Here is a 13,873-nt window from a genome sequence, read left to right as displayed (position 1 = left end):
GGGTGGTCAATGATGTCTAGAATTGACCTTGGAGGAAAAAAAAAGGACGACGATCTTATCCCCATACCCCTGAGAGAGAAGAGGAGCCTCAAAGAAAACCCAGGTTTTAGTAGCCAAGGAGACGAAGGCAAGAGGCAGAAATTGTAGGGCTGTTGCTTAACTCAAGAAGAGGTCTTTCAGAGGGCAGAGCACAAAGAAGGAGGAAGGAGGGGAAAAAACACAGAGCAATGATGGTGAAAGCACCCCAGAGAGGACTCTGGGAAGACACCAAGTGAGCTGAAGGGGCACTAGGCCAAGCCACCCCTGGTGGACACAGACACATGCAGGGTCACTGGATTTAGCTCAGCCTGGCTGTGATGTCCCTCTGAAGGGGTCTTAGTGTGAAGTGGATGGGGAGACCTGCTTCCTCAGGAAGAGTGGACTGTGGGGCGGCCTGACTGTGAGGGCCCCAGGGAGGGCTGTCAGACAAGCTCCTGAGGAAAGCTTAGAGCCCAGGGAGCAGTATAATGAGAAACGAGGCTGCTCCGAGTTTGCTCAGAGGATGCATTACATCCCAGGCAATGTGAGGCCACTGAAGAGCCGAAGGCATAAAGCCAGGGACACTCTTAAAAAGTCATAAACAAATCTACAGTGTAGTTATGCACTTAGTTTTTATACTATGTATAAGAAAAAGCTAGTTGAGCAAACTAGATTTAATAATGACATATATAAAAACACATATGAACAATACTGTATTCTGTATTCAGCACTGTACACTGAATGGGACAGGAAATCTGCTTTCTAGAGGCTTGTGAGCAGGAAACCTTCTTAAAGCAAACACACATGTAACTTGAGTCCTGTACTGATAACACATGGGCACAAGAAAGGGTGCCACTGACTGCCCTTGCACCAAATTTCCCGGTTTGCTCATGTGCCATTCGTCATCTCCTCACTCCCTGTCAGTTCTCATTATCGCAAAGAGATAAGACTTCAAGCGGCCACCTTCATCCACCATGACTGACTGGCCTAAAAATCACTTTAAGAATAGTTTGACAAACCAATTTTTTCCATTTTAATCAACAATGGAAATTTACAAATAGTTGAGTAGCTGGTTAGTATACATTACAGAGTCATGAGTGTTGTGTCAGCCACTTCCCTGATCTTCTTACTCTCCAAACATCACTTGAAGCAGTATCTCTAGATGCTTGGAATAATGAACCAGTATTCACTTCACATGGCAAAACTTAGAGTTCAAATACGCTTCCTCATTCAATGATTTGTATCAAGGAGCCAGGATTAAAAACCTTAAACAAAGAGAAACGTACAGACTATTTTTTTCCCTCTAAAAACAGTTTTAAGAGAAATAGAGTATCTCTCTTTGCTACAAACAAAACAAGTTGACATGATAAGAAACAGACTTCAAACACTGGCAGTTGCTGTTTCAAGTTATTTTCTTCCTTCTCAGGATAAACGTGGCTATCAGGTAGGTCTGAGAGCTGTTAAGACTAGCAGAATACAGGAGTTGCTCTGATGTTAGGTTTCTACGCCTACTAACACTGTCATCTGTAGTGCAGGACAGGAAGCACACTGAATCAGTGGCGGCAAACCAAGCTTCAAGATTCTAACCCGATATTTCAGAGTACCTTGGCCACTAGCAGCTGCAATAACATTCAATTACTAAGTTTATCCAGCAGTGTTGTTCCTATTGGGTAAGGAATACTAGATGTCTAGACTGTAAAAAGCCTAAAGTGAGGAATATTAGATACCTGGAATGTCAGGTACTGACTAGTAAAAAGCTTCCTGCCTTAGTCTCAGAGGCTTTTCAGAAGATGCCAATGTTAGAGAGATATTTAAGGCACATTCCTTTCCTTTGAAATCTAGTGTTTCCTTATAGTTTCTTAGCTTCTACAACTAACTTGGACAAGACCTTGAGTGACAAACGGTAACAGTTTTCACAAATCCAAATAAACTGGGAAGAATGCAAGAATACATGCAGTGAAGCACGTAAAAAAAATGTGTAGAATTACAAATCCATAATCCCTTATCAGCAATTTCAAAACCCAAAAACCCATGAAAACTGAAGCTTCTTTTGTGTAATTCCTTAGTGGACAGGACCTCACCTGATCTGAACTCACGTGGCAGCAACACCTGACTAACCTGACTGAGGCTATTTGGGGTTTAGTTATCACACTGATGATGAATACTCACATCTTAGGCTACAGAAATAAGAACTCTCTGGGTTACAGGGTACCGCCCAGACCCCTAGGCTGTTACCTACGGACGTGATATCATCACGCTAATGGTCGTTGTATATCAACACACCACACTGCCTTTCTAAAATATGAGAAATTCTGATTCGAAAGCACATCAAGCCTGAAGATGACCATAAAAGAGATGTGGATCTGTACAAACACCAACTTCTATCCAGTTTGACAAATCATGCAAAAATACGCTTATCCTAAAACAGCTTTACTTGCTTATTTGATTCAAGCATTAAGTATATAAGCATCAATAATAAGGATGATTTTATAGCAAACGCCATACTTCAGCATTATGAAATATGACTCATTCCGACCATGCTTAAAGCCAGTTTATTCTACGCACAGATAAACAACACCAGCTCTTACGATGGCTCAGGAGACCTAGCACTCTGTAATCCCAATCCAAGAGTCACTGTGCTCAGGAAGACACTATTAAACTGGGTAAAAAGCTCCTTATGTTTTTACTTTAATTTAAATACACAAGGCCAAAGCATCAATTAAGCAGAAATGCTATTGACAACTCTCTAAAATTTAAAGGAAAATTTTCTTTATGTGTTTGAAAGATCTAACGACCAAGGCACCATCTTAAAGTAAGATTTATTCATTCATTTCAATAGATGTATTTCCTATATATACTTTATTTTCTTTACATTTATAACATATAACAAAATAATTCAGTTTATATAAGTGTCAGTTACATTCTCCACATAAATAATCCTAAATTAAATTTAAGTTTCTGAATTTTGGAATATCCACTGAATCTGCCATGTTCTTTCAGGTTCCATGTCTTTTTTTTTTAATTAATTAATTAATTTATTTATTTATTTATTTATTTTTGAGGAAGATTAGCCCTGAGGTAACATCTGCTGCCAATCCTCCTCTTTTTGCTGAGGAAGACCAGCCCTGAGCACACATCCATGCCCATCTTTCCCTACTTTATATGTGGGATGCCTGCCACAGCATGGCGTGCCAAGCGGTGCGTAGGTCTGCGCCCGGGATCCGAACTGGCGAACCCCGGGCCACCAAAGCAGAATGGGTGAACTTAACTGCTATGCCATGGGGCCGGCCCCTCCATGTCTTTTACACATTGATCTCCCACCTAGAAAGAACTTTCCACACTTTCCATACTTATCTTTCAAGGTTCAGATCGAAATTACCTCTCTTGAACCCTTCCTCAATTCCTCTGAATAGAATTATTGAACTTTTCTTCTTTGCAACCATTACACTTCTTTCACAGCGCCAATTATACTGTAATTACTTTTTCTCACCTCTCACTAGGCAATCAACGTATACAATACAAGCTACTGAGAGATTCTTTGCTTTTGCCCCAGAACTTTGCACACGAATGTCTCTCCCTCAATAAATATTTGAATGAATGAATGATCAAATAGTTAAGATTCCAGTATAAGGTTATGCTCTCCTCAAATATGACCATCCGGCAAGGAAGAAAATATGATCATAAAAAAGATAAACTGGTAAAAAAGAAAAATTGTAGGAAATATCAGAGTCTTCTAAGGTAGAAAGATTAAGCCAAGCATTCTTCAAACAGACAAGAGAATACATAATCAACACCACAAATTATGCCAGTTGTGCTGTGAATATTAAATTGAGATGAAATGCTATTCGACGTCAAAATGCAGACAGAAAAGGCAGCCATGGTAACTTGCTTTATTTCAAGTTTCCTTTTGCTGCCGCATTCTAAAGCATTGGTCCTACATCAATGTTTCTCAAACTTATTGTGAAAATGTTAAAAATGCAGACCATGATGTGGCAGGCCCGGCCGGGGCCTCAGACTCTGCATTTTCCAACAAGCTCTCAGCTGAGGCTGATGCTGCTGGTCTATAAACTACACCTTAAGTAGCACTTTCAGAGCGAGAGAGAGACACCATCTTTTCCTCCACAGTCCAGGTTGGACTTGTCTCAGTTTTAATTAGCATACCCTTGCTATAACCTATCTTCATGGGTTTAATCACATAAAACATTACTGAAGATTCAACTGGAAGAAATCCATATTACTTAAAAATTTTTTTAATTGTTCTTACCTATACTCTGGTAATGCCATCGAAAGAAAATTCGTTCAGGTAGAAACTGCAGTATCTTCTATAAAACAAAAGAAAATCAATAATACATAAAGAGAACATAAAGTACAAATGAAATTACACATTTTCATGATAGCCCCATACAACTTGCTATATACATATTTTAGAAGTAAAAAGAAAAACTCTTTGTAATAATATAAATACTGTACTTTATCCTGTACCCCATAGGACAGTTTTTACTTGCCCCAGATAAGCTTCCTTCTCTGAATGTTTTATAGAGACTACTGTTCCAAGTTTAACTCATCATAAAAGAAAACAAGAAAAAAAAACTACAATGATAATTTTATCTTAATTAAATCTAGCCATTACTTAAACATTAAAAGAATAACTTCTCAAATGCCAGATTCCTCAGGTTTCTTCTTTTTCACTTTCCATTTCCCATTTCACTTTCCACTTCCATTCCTACTTCCCAAACACACTTACACACACACACAATGTGCACAGGTGAGACAAATCCCATTTAGTGAAAACATACTAGATATCAAGCCTGGCATGTGAAATGTAGAAATAAAATAAATATGAATAAAACAGTTAGTTCTTACTTCCAAGGGTTGAATGATTAATGGGCAAGAGAGACGGTAAAGGAACTATCTCCCAGTGGCGCAGCAGTTAAGTGCACACGTTCCACTGCGGCGGCCTGAGGTTCGCCGGTTCGGATCCCAGGTGCGTATATGGCACCGCTTGGCATGCCATGCTGTGGTAGGCATCCCACATATAAAGCAGAGGAAGATGGGCATGGATGTTAGCTCAGGGCCAGTCTTCCTCAGCAAAAAAAGGAGGCCTAGCAGCAGTTAGCTCAGGGCTAATCTTCCTCCAAAAAAGAAAAGAAAATATCATCCAGGAAAAAAAAAAGCCTGACAGAAGTTTGTCTGAGGTGCTACAGAGGTGAGGGGGAAAGCACCTTATCTCAGTAGGGTCTTCATGGAATGCTTCCTGAAAAAGAGGAAGCTTGACCTGAGACTTATAGGATTAATTAAATTAGCCTAGCACAGAACAGAAGCAGAAGGAAGAGCATGTGTGAAGGCCAAGAGGCAAAGACAGCCTGGTGCCTTAAAGGAACAGCAGCATCAAGAGGGTCCACTTGGCTGGGAGGTGGATGAGGAGGGGAGGAGATGGGACTGGAGAGGCAGGGGAGGCCGCAGGTTGATGTTCTCACGGAGCAGTTGCAGTCTCTGAACAGGTTCCAGCTGGAGGTAAATGTAAGATGGCTGAGAAGAGAGGCAGAGCTATCGAGAAGAGGCGATGATAGTACTCCAGATAAGGAATAAAATGGCCTGGACCAAGATCAGCAAGGGAAAGAGGAAAAGCATATGACAATGATATTCAGGAGGTAAAACTGTCGAGATGGGTGGGTGGAGCAGTTGTGGTAAACGGATGACTCAAGAATGACTCCCCAATGGCTTAGTAGATGGTGATACCTTTATCTAAGGCATGAAGTCCAGAAAGAATCTCAGAATTGAAGCGTATCAAGTTTCGTTCTGGACATCCAGGAATTTGAGGTGTCAATGGACTAAGTAGAGATGTTCTTCTAGGCAAGTGGATTTATTGGTGTAGAGTGCAGGACCAGGATTTGGATGGTAACAGAATACAGGTAGCAGCTGAAGATGTGTGTATATGAGATCCCTCTGGGGAAGAGCTTAAAATGAGAAAATGAGATGAAACCCTAGAGATATCAGTGCACTGAGGTTCCCCTAAGAAGGTAGAGCAGAAGCCAGAGAAAAGCGTGCACAGGTCAAAGGAGAAACTTGTGATGCAATACTTTTGCTGTTTAGATGTTTATTTCTTTTAAAGATTAGAAATACTTACGACTATTTACATGTACAACTAGTTACAAAAAGTTAAAGATGGTGGAAAATGTGGGAAAACTGATGCCACGTAACAAAGTGACTTCAGTTACCCAGATATTTGTGGATGTAACCCACAACCTTTGTCAGTCAGACACCAAACGCCAGGCAGGATGGATTCACCTATAAATTGTGCAGAGGCAAGTGGCTCTTTGCGGGGAAAAAATCAAAACAGGTCTTCACCTTGCAATATACACTAACATGAAGTTTAGATGGACAACACACAAAAGGAACTAAGTGTAAAAACTGGGTTATATTTAAGCTCCAGTACATTAAAAGGGAATCAGCAGTTAAAAAGAAAGTTCTTTATAGAATATTTTAATAAGAACCCACACAAGCACTGTCCTACCAACAGAATGTAAACCTGAACATCCCCATGAGCTGTAGAAGATGACAAAGACAGGGGTAAGATCCCAGAGAGCTGTCCAGAGATTATGGGAAAACATCACAAGCCAGGAGATTAGCACAAGAAAACCAATGACTGAACTGATAATAAGGATGAGGGTCTCAGTAGTCAGGCTGCTGCCAAGCCAAATAAGCAACCCTAGAGCCCAGAACAAGCATAGTCAGGGGGTGGGCTGGGAGGTCTCCAAGCTAAAGAGAGAAAGACAGCCTCCATTTGCACCTAGTTTTCCGATTCTTTAGTTCCAAGTTCAGTATGTTTGATAACAAATGAACAATGATAGTTGAAGGGTGAGTTCTCTGGGAAACAGACACTGTGGTGGAGTTAGGAGTGCCAATGTTTTACTGGACAGTAACATCTGTGAAAGTGAAATGAGGAAGCAGGACTGGGCAGGGAGAATCAGACCATCACACAGAGCTGACAAATCTCTGCCAGCCTAGCAGAAGTTCTGGAGTAAACACAGCCCATTAGAGGAGCCCCAAGAGGCTGAAGATGGTCAGGCCCTCATACTAGTGCCTTGCTCAGGCATTGGCTGAATACAATGGAAGAGCGTGACCAAGGCTAGAAAGCTGAAGGCCTTAACAGCTGGAGGGTGCCAGCTAACCCCATTCCTTGCAACTAGGCAGCAAATTCTTTCTTGAAAGAGGATGTAAGCAGTACATCTCTATGTCTCCCACAATAATCTTCAATCACTAATTAGAATACTCTCATCATATTAAGAGGCTGATGTACTGGGGGAAGTGTACCCTACTTTAGGGACATAGCCTCTGCTGGCATTGTTTCTCATCAGTTGGCTGCAGCCTCACGATGATAGAAGCCTGGGCCCACTGAGTCCTTCCCATATGTTTTCTGCCTCCTTCCACGCAGTTCACTATTTCTGAGTGAATAACTGTAACTTGGTATCCTACTTTCTCATGCATTTTCCTCCAAGGGGACTTGGCAACCCAGGTATGTTCCAGGATCATATTCTGATCCCATCTTGCCACTTAATTTTAAAACGTCATATAGAAGGTGCTGAGAAAATTACTCTAAAGATCAGGATACATCTTATCTTGCACTAGATGAATGCCTGGCATGCCCACTGTTCTTCAGATCTTTACTTTAGTCAGGAAACCAATTTGACACTGAATCACACTTTTCAGCTTTCAAAAATACTTATCAGTCTTAGGTTTAGTAGGTTTACTTATCGGATTTAGGTTTCTTTTCTTAGTAGGCAACAAAGAAAAATGTCTTTTTAATATAATGAAAAATAAAGAATATAGCACAATGGTGTGTATCTAGATGCTTGGATACTGTTGGTTGGCCACAAGTAGTTTCCACCTTGTTCTGAGGGCACGCCTATCATTATCACCACTTCTGGATAAAAGTCTTCAGATTTACAAAATGGATGGACTTTAAAGACACTCAAAAGAAAAATTCAATAATGTTTGGATATGAAACGCCATGCCCAATGTCTGAGCTACTAAAACTATTCCCAAACAGACAGAATCTTACACAACAATTCAAAGACTAAAACATCACCCACATTGATGCTTCTTTTCACACCTAAATATTTCAAGGGCCATTTTTTATGCATTAAAGTCTATGTAGTCAATAAAAATAAAGCCCCACACAACCATCTGTGTCTAAATGCTAAGCCTGTCCATCAGAAAGTCCCAGATGAAGCCTATCTTTTCTGAGGCAAATACAATACAGCCAATAGTCTAAGCTACACTACTGTGAATGCCACATAAGCTATTGACATCTTGTTTGTAGTTTCACTGGAGAGTAAAACCAAAAAAATTTTTCAGGAAAGCCACACAGTGTGAATAAATATTACTTTTCTGAAAAACACATGGCTCTGTTTAATGCTCAGTACTCGGCTGCATCTATATGGTAATCCATTATAGCACATGAAATCGAAATTAGGTATTACTACTGATCAGCACATCAGGGAATCTGTCATTCTTGTAACTGATTATCCATAGTTCTTTTTTCTTCAGAACCGACTACATGACCAGGAATAATGTGAAAAGTAAGCTGGAGTTTATACAAGATGCTACACTGTACTTTAAAACTGCTGATCTTCGTTTAATTTGTATGGGAAACATTTTCTTTTCAAATTATTAGCAGATGATTGCAACATATCCCAGTAGATTCACAACTGATTTCAATTCCACTGAGAAAGGTAGTACAGTGAAGAATGAGAAAAATATATACCAACTCATGTAATGTAATCTACTAAAACAATGGCCAACTAAACCTGTTACATCCAAAACAGAGAACGTGAGGAGCAACTCTCCCTGACACTAGCTGCATGACAAAGAGCACTAGGTAAAGAAAACGTTGACCACAAAGAACATACAAAGTTTGGTTTAAAAGAATAGAAGTCTTAGTTACTTGACCTCTTGAGTAATAAATGTTCAAAAACTCATGATGAGAACTGGGCAGTTAGGTTTAAAGGAAATGTTCTGTGAATGGCTGTGCCACAAGGACAGACTGGTTTCAGAAGGACCAATGTGAGAAGAAGCCCAGGAGCATGGACACTTCCAGGGAGACCCATGGAGAGGGCAACTCGTTATTCAACTGTCTTGTCCATTCATCTCTTTAAAAATGACTAGACTTTCTGACGTGGACAAAATGTTTTCATTGAACTCTGAGTGTCAACGCTTGCTTGGAACCTTAAAATTTAAGAGAAGGAGAGCAAAAATAAGGAACTACATAATCTTAAAAAATAAGATCACTACATTTTTAGCTAAAAAAGTAATGCTTTTCTTCTTGTACCATCAATCTCTTCCAGTACAATACACTGTCTATCTAATCACTAGCCATGTTGTTCCTGAGTAAGAGAAGCACAGCTCTGTCTTCTTATATCCCTTTCAGTCTTTAAGACCAAACTCAAACATCACCTCTTGAGAAAAGCCCACCACGATCACACCTCTCACCACATCCTTCACTGCATGCTTCTCAGCTAAACGGCCACAGGGCCCATTCCATCACTAGATAACTGGATTTCTTGAGAAGGGACCCTCTATTAGCCATCTAGTATCCCCAACACCAAGAACAGTGCCTGGTACATAACATTTGCTAACAAGCACTGCATGCACAGATAGAGGAATGAATGAAAAATGAAAAAAAGGAAGACAAAGGAATTCTAATTTTAGTTCACATGTACAGCAGACACTCAGAAATGCCCAAGTTTAAGGAAGGTGCTTGTACCGTAACATAGTAGAAACACAGAACCTGGCAAGTAGGCACTTGATAAAGATAACTGAGAATGGAACTGTGCTTCCAAACATTACTGTTAATCTTCATTCTTGATTAGATGATCACTCAAAAGGCAATACTTTTCTTGGCTTACAAAAATGGCTTACCATTTCTTCTTACAAAAAAATTAATAAAAATATTGCAAAAGAGAGACTTTAAAACACAAGGCAGGGAGCTGACCCAGTAGCATAGGGGCTAAGTTTGTATGCTCCACTTTGGCGGCCCAGGGTTTGCAGGTTCGGATCCTAGGTGCAGACCTACACACTACTCATCAAGCCATGCTGTGGTGGCATCCCACGTAGAAGAATTAGAATGACCTACAACTAGGATATACAACTGTGTACTGGGGCTTTGGGGAGAAAAAAAAAGAGGAAGATTGACAACAGCTTTTAGCTCAGGGCCAATCTTCCTCACCAAAAAGCATACCTTAAAAGAAAAAAAATGCATCCCTTTGAAGACTAGATAAGCCTTTAAAAAAAAATACAAGGCAAAGACATCTAAAAGAAATATGGAATGTAATGAAAAGGGAGGGCTATCTAATTTCTCCCTCCTGTATTTCAGAAATCAACCAATATTAAGTGTTGGAAAACCTCATTAAGCAATGAAAACTTGGAAAGGGTAAAGGATCCCATGTACAAGCAAAACACTTAGAGGACTGGCTCCTTAAAGCACAGACGCAACTGCAAAGACATGAGAAGGTGGGGGTGGTCCCCTTCCCATGAAGGCAGAACATATCTAGAATATGCAGCAAAGGAGGAGACCATCCTAAAGAGAAACGAAAACTCTTCCTTCTGAAATAGATGTGCTGAAAGAATAGGGTAATTTTTTAGTATTTTTTATTCACATTCTTAAAAGATCCAAGAAGACAGTGAATCTTTTTTAAGATCTGGGAAAACAAAGAAAGCAGATGCACAAGTGAGTAACATTCTGATAACAGAAAACATTACATGGAGATGAAAAAGATGGAAAGCATGAATCTAGTGAATCTGCTGCAGAGTCCGCCACCATAACCCTGCAATGAGACACTGCACATCACAAGGCCTCCCTAGAACTAAATAAGCTGGAGAGATAAATATTTAGACATAGCAAATTTGAAGATGTAAATTCAATATATAACTAAAAATCCTACACAAATCTAAACAGAAGAAGTCGATTATCCACAAAGGAACAAAGATCAGGAGACCTCAGACTCTCCTTCGGCAACATTAAGCTCCAGGAGATAATGTAGTCAACTACCCACTGCAGGCCAAAGTGAGTAGAATGGCCACAACATATACACACATGGAGAATAGAAGCCTCAAAGCAGACAAGGTGCCTATGTAAGAGTCCAATGTATGACAGACTGCTAGAGTAAACTATAGCTATTTTGGAAAAAAAAACAAAACTCAGAGTTTTGAGTTTAAAAGATTATGATTCAAAAATTATATAGCCAGCTATGGATGTCTGAAGTCAAAAGAAAGATATTTTAGAGTTGGAAGTATACAGCCACATACCTCACTTCCTCAACATACTAAGTGATTCATATTCCAGCAAATACAGAGAGTAACACAAACAATGCAAAAACAAGGGTGCACGGGTACAAACACTGTGACAGTGAGCTATATTTACATAATTGGAGTTAGTGTGATTATAAAACATCAAGTAAGTCGTCAAAATGATTAAAATAAGAGAATGATTAAAATTCTAAAATTATTATAATAAAATAATCTGGATCTAAAATGCTTAAAGTAGCTGAGAAGTGAGAAGTACAGAAGACATATGAGATTAAAGTAAATGCATCAAATACTGCTTTATTCTTGAAATGGATAATTAGAAGAAAAGGTTCAAACAGTATTTTGTTAAGTTAGAGATAATTATTGGAATGACAGAAAATAGGAAGTACATCTTCCAAATCACAAAGCATATTCCATAAAGTGAAAGTCAGTGACCTCTCCAAAAACAAAAGTAGAACAAAAACAAAAATTGTTGATTATCATACAAAAAATAAATATAAATAGGTTCAATTCCCCTACCACAGACCAAGTCAATCAGAATCAGCTTTCAAACAGAAAGATTAACAATAAAATACAGAAAATGACATATCAGGTGCACATTGGCACAGACACACAGCAAAGCAGGATCAACATCAAGTGAAAAGACTCTAAGTGGGACAAAAGGAACTATTTCAAACACATTGAAAATGTAATTCACAATTTAGCTTTAATACTCATGAACCTTTATGCAAGAAATAACATAGCATAAAAATAAAACAAATACAAAAATACATGAAAATGAAACATATACAGAAACTGAGGGGGGAAACATTTATAATGGGAGATTTTAACGTACTCTATCTTTGACAGATAAAACAGGCAATAGAGTAGAATACAGCTGATCTGAATATAGTAAGGCCAGTTAATAGATATACGTATATAGAGAGAGAAAATTTCACTTCACAGATCCTAACGTTCATGAAACATCTACTAAAATTTCCTTTTCTAATCCTTGTGACTAAAACCCTCAGTGTAGGAGTTGCACAGGCCACAAGTAAACTCAATGCACTGAAAGTCCACCACTGAGAGCTTAAACTAAAAAATTCTCAATTACTTTGGAGATTGTAAAACACTCTTCTGAGCAACATTCAAGTTAAAAACACACACACATACACAACTATAATTATAGACTAAAAGTCATCAACAATGTAAATGCTGTATAACAAAAATTAGTCAAAGCTGAAACAAGAGGCAAAAAACAAAAGCAGGTTTTAAAATCAAAACGTTGAGAAAGGTGTTTTAAGGAAGAAATCAATAAAAAGAAAAGCAACTTTCATAATAATGAAATCCTCTTCAAGTACTGCAAATCGCTAAGCTATAGATAGGGATTTGAATTGGCAGTAGTGTAGATAATTAAAACAAATATCCCCTGAATCAACCGTTTATTTGATTGGTTAATAAATATTCCTACTAAGGCCCCTTTTGTGCCAGATACCATGCAAGGGATTAGAGAGAGAGAGAAAGAAGGACACTGTTGCTGCTCTAAAAGCTACAGCCCTAAGGGAAAAAAGGCAAGACCATCAGGGACGTCAGTACCTGCAAAGGAAGGAAGGAAGTACAGACAAGGCACACTTCCAAAGGGAGACCATCCTTGAACTGAATCCTGAAGGGCACACTTGAGCGAGCCAGGAAAAGAAGGGCCTTTTAGGCAGAAGAAGGGCATTTTAAGCAGCAGGAGCATCAAAAAAAAAAAAAAAAAGCCCTGCTCTGTCTGTGGACCTTCAAAAGGTTGCCAGTGGGGACAGAAGCAAGACGAGTGATAAGGGATGGAGAGGGAGGCAGAGGTCAGAGAAGGAAGGGCCTTGAGTGCCCTGCTGGGGAGTTCGATCGACCTTTGACCTAAAGGCCATGGGAATCAGAATTACATTACACAGAGAGCATTCCAGGTGGGTGAGGGAGACAGCAGGGGCAGAATCACAGACCAAAAGTCTAGTTATCAAGATGCTCCAGTAGAGGAGAAACTGAGGCTCTGAACGAAGGCTGAGGTAGTACACAGAAGAGGGTATCAAAGAACAGCAGCACACAATGGGCAGAACCACGGAGTGGAAACCCTATCAGTATTGATCAAAATAAACAGACAGATACAGATAGGAAACCATTTTTATTAGGTACTAAACATACAATATTCAAAAACTTGGAAGCATAGGCAGTTGACAGATTCTAAGAGTTTATTTTTTCACTTTACTTAAGATCATGCAAAGGTCTAATGTCTTTTCAAAGAAAATCAAATTGCACTAGACTCTTCATTTTTAATGAGAGAACATCCAGCAACCTTCATAAATCCCCTAATTAGTAGCATATAATCCTGACCATAATACATGGTTTTGCCCCTAATAAAGCACTCACTGAAACAGATTCAACAGTCTTCTTCTTTTCACACAAGCATCTTACATGGGAGATCTGTCACAATCAAATCTGCCGTGCTCTTCTTCATTTAATGGAAGCTTCTATTTTCTGGCTAAAAATGGCATTTTTTCATATCTCTTCAATTTTGGTACCAGCACAACCA

The 13,873-nt window shown here is 39.3% G+C and overlaps 1 protein-coding gene across 14 annotated transcripts in view; it reads right to left on the bottom strand.

The window, feature by feature from the left end:
* Positions 1 to 13,873, bottom strand: part of RALGAPA2 (Ral GTPase activating protein catalytic subunit alpha 2) — a 323,319-nt gene that overhangs the window by 258,416 nt on the left and 51,030 nt on the right. For all 14 annotated transcript variants that reach the window (XM_070588734.1, XM_070588729.1, XM_070588728.1 and 11 more), the window contains one exon: positions 4,283 to 4,340. In XM_070588734.1, the coding sequence (XP_070444835.1) occupies positions 4,283 to 4,340 (58 nt within the window). The remainder of the gene's footprint in view (positions 1 to 4,282; positions 4,341 to 13,873) is intronic.

This window comes from Equus przewalskii, chromosome 21, assembly GCF_037783145.1.
Source record: "Equus przewalskii isolate Varuska chromosome 21, EquPr2, whole genome shotgun sequence".
NCBI classification, from domain to species: domain Eukaryota; kingdom Metazoa; phylum Chordata; class Mammalia; order Perissodactyla; family Equidae; genus Equus; species Equus przewalskii.
Note: the sequence above shows the minus strand (reverse complement) of the source record. Positions and strands in the feature narration are given on the sequence as shown.